This window comes from Cucurbita pepo, unplaced genomic scaffold, assembly GCF_002806865.2.
Source record: "Cucurbita pepo subsp. pepo cultivar mu-cu-16 unplaced genomic scaffold, ASM280686v2 Cp4.1_scaffold001287, whole genome shotgun sequence".
Taxonomy (NCBI): Eukaryota; Viridiplantae; Streptophyta; class Magnoliopsida; order Cucurbitales; family Cucurbitaceae; genus Cucurbita; species Cucurbita pepo.
In genome coordinates, this window is record NW_019647470.1 from 1 (window position 1) to 3,783 (window position 3,783).

The 3,783-nt window shown below is 36.5% G+C and overlaps 1 protein-coding gene across 1 annotated transcript; it reads right to left on the reverse strand.

The window, feature by feature from the left end:
* Positions 1-6: 6 nt before the first annotated feature.
* LOC111786281 lies at positions 7-1,517 on the reverse strand (the record flags this gene model as incomplete). Its single annotated transcript, XM_023666593.1, has 2 exons — positions 587-1,517; positions 7-307 (listed from the first exon to the last, which is right to left on the reverse strand). Coding segments are annotated over exons 1-2 (992 nt in total), but the record flags the coding sequence as incomplete, so codon positions are not given.
* Positions 1,518-3,783: the final 2,266 nt, after the last annotated feature.

Here is a 3,783-nt window from a genome sequence, read left to right on the forward strand (position 1 = left end):
CAACACTTCTCCGATATGCAGAGGCTGGAGGAGCCATTCAAACCGAGGGAGCACGCAACTGTCGTGCCGTAGAATCGCAGCAGCTCGTTTCCATCAGCAAGACACCGAGGGTGCTTCTTCGGGAGCTTGCTGGCTTTGATCTTCACCGTCTCCCGATGCTCCTCAAACCGGGCTAGCGTTCGTTGCATATTGTGAACTTTGAGTACTCTTTCGATCCTACCAGATTGATTCTCAGACTTTAACCAGCTTGTCCTGCATATGATCTCCACAATTTTCCTTGATGAATCTCCTTCCACAAGCTCAGTCACTGAAAACGGAAGAACAAACCGTATATGAAATTACCATGAATCTAAAAGTTCAATCAAACAAACCATATAATTAATCTTTCATACAGAGACCCAGATGAAATAACAAGATAACAAGGATCAGAATGCTAAAATTACAAGGACTACAATGAACAAGAAAGATGAAATAGAGTGAACTGGATTAGGTAGAAGATGAACATACTTTCGCAGTTGCCAAACAGGAATTTTCCAGGAAAATGAAGAAGAAACGAAATTGAAACGAGGATTTTGAGTGTTTTTACCAGCATGTTTAGAAAGATGATGAGCTTCAGCAGCATCCCATTTGTTGAACTGCTCTCCACATTTATGACAAGTGACCGCAGAAGAAGATCTATTCCCATCAATCTCGGTCTCCAATGAGATTCTGTTACTCGTATGGACTCCACCTCCACCACCGAGGCTGCGAGCTCCACCGCCGCCGCCAGATTTATTGGAGCTACCAAATCCCTCTCTGAAAGGGAACTTTCTGGAAGAAGACCTAAAGGAAGGATTGAAGTAATGCATTGTGGGGTGGCCACCGGGGCCCGGCGTACCCGGTGTCAGAGTACCCACAAAAGTGGAGGCGGCGGGACGATCTGTGAGGGGTTCATCGGCGGAGGAAGGCACATCTGGTGGGAAAGCGCCGTGAAATCCGGTGATTTTGAGCTCGCACCTTGAGTTAGTGAGAATGACTTCATGGGTTATTGGGTTGAGAAACTCACTGCTGCCAATGGATCTTGGACTGCAACTTGGGGGCTTATCCAAATGCCTCTTGCTGCCGCCATGGATGACATCTTTGAGATTTGCAATGGACCTGGAACAACCCGATCTTCCTACCCCTGTTTTTCTTGTCAAAATGGCGCCTAGATTTCTTCTGGTTTTTGGGTCATGAACTTCGGATGGCCCTGATTTGCAGTGCAGAGATTTCTTCAAGGACAACCAAACTGTTGGCATATTGTATTTTTTTGCCCGTCTTCAAAGATAACAAGACAACCCCATGATCTTCAAAGATGAGCTACAGAAAAGATAGATTGTTTGAATGGGAGCTGAACATTTCGGAGGAGATGAGGGAACCAAAGATATAATATTTGTTTTATATATGAAGAGAAAACGGAGGGTTGATGAGTGAAGCCATAAATGTTACTGAGGAAGGGCAGGGAAAGATCCCATATCGGACAACCTCAAAGCGGGGGGTTTCATGGGCATTCATTGCTTTTTATCTCATTTCGAATTATTGCCTCTTTTTTTTCTCTTCTTGTTGGAATTCAAAGATTTTCAATACCTCTCACATTTAAGATCCAATAGATATTGTTATTAACTCATGGATTCATTAATACCACCCCTGCTTGCTTTCATCATTCTTTTCGTCTTTTCCTCTATGGATTACAGTACTTATTATTGAACCATTAAAAGATTTCAAAACAATTAAATAATCCTTGGCTACATGCTTGGTGCATGTTTTCCCTTCTTCTTCTTCTTCTTTAAATCTTAATGGCTCCAGCAACAGGGTTAAAAGTGAAAACTATCCTCGTAAACCAACACAAATCGTTCAAAGGCTCTATAGACTTCAAGGGAGACTCTATAGTATACTTGAGAGTATTGGTGGGAGAGAGTCTCACCTTAGTTAATCTAGAGAATGATTATAAGTAATGAATACATCTCAATTGTTATGAAGTCTCACGCTGAAGCTCAAAAAAACAAAGTTATGACTTGCATTTCTTAGTCGTCATATTCTTAGGATCCCTTTAATTTAAATATAATATTGAAAACATTTGAAAACATATTTAAAATAAAAAAATGCAACCGGTGGGACCCACATGTCACAATTATAATTTTGGTTTTATACAATTTAGAGGACCCACATGTCACGGTGGTTATAGTAGAGGAAGTAAACATAGCAACTTTAGCTTACTCAATTATTGCATGTATACACACACAAGTATTTGATGTTCTTAATTCTAAGTTCCATAATAATTGTCACATGTTTCGTATTTCTAGATTAGGTTATAACAACATACCTATAACATTGCATGTATATAATCTTAAAAATCTTACTTATTGTATAGGTTACTAAATGGTAGAGGATTAGTAATATCTTGAATGAGGGTAATATTGATAAATTTGGAAAAAGTTATATAATATATGATTTGGGTCATATTAAGAAGGATTACTCTCTACTATAATACGATATTGTTTACTTAATGTATTACTTACTTATAAATTCATGACCATTCTTTTGGGACTCCCTTCGAACAATCTTCTACTATCATTGAAAGGATCGAAGGAGTGGATCACGCGTCGGCTCAATTAGTGTGGTCAAACAACCGTCGACATCATGAAGGTGTGAGTCGGCACTGGAATGGAGTTGGAGTGGCTCAGGTTTGTTGGAGCTTCACCAACGCGAAGTTCGTCTAGCTCAGTGTTGCCGGAGAAGAACACATGGTGGCTTCACTTCAGATGTGAAAAGAGATCGAGAGACAAAATTTAGGGTGTTTTTATTTTGTCTTTTTCCTCTCTTTCTTTTCGAAATGAGGAAAGATCTCAAGGACTAAACTAAATTTCCAAAATAAAGAGTTTTTTTTTCTAATTATTATTATTATTAAAATAAAATAAAAATGACAAATGGATGTCACGCATTATTGTGTTTTTTGTCTCATTGGGATGATGATGGGACCACATCAAGCTTTTATTCACTTATTTATTTATTTTTGTTTACATGTTGTAGGCATTATCTTCTCCTCAAACAACATTTTTTTTTTTATTACTAAATTTATTGGTCAAAATTGTTCCAACTCAAACTCACATGAATCACTCTCACTCCCAAATATTCTAATGGAAACACAATTTCTAAAATAATAATTTTATTTTAATAAGAGTGGTTTGTAATTAAATATAACTTATTTCATTCAAATTATAATATAAACAATTCATATATGTTTAAAATTCTATTTGTTGTTTGTTTAAGTTATGTGTTGTATTACTTCTAATTTTTCGATATTTCACACCATTTTAAAAAATGGTTTAGTTTCGTTCCTCTCTCCAATTAATATGAGATCTCACAATTGAACTCTTTAATAAATGTTTAGTTGTTTCGTTACTTTCTCCAACTAATGTGAAATGTCACAGTTCACCTGATCTCACAATTTATTTCTATTTAATTAATAAATTATGGAAAAGTATTATTATTATTATTATTGGTTTGCGGAAAAGAAAAAAAGATTAATAATGAGGATTAAGGAGCAGCAATCTCGATGTTACTTTAATTTCAGCGTATAAGAAATATGAATTAGATGGGTAAAGCTAGAACTGATTACTTTCTAAACCCACTAATTATGTGTTAATTAGGGGTATAGAATTCAAAAAAACAAATCTCGATATGCTCACACAATCATTATTCAGCTTTAATTATGTATCTATTTATCCTTCATATCCAATATCCATGGATGGAGTTGGGAGCTTC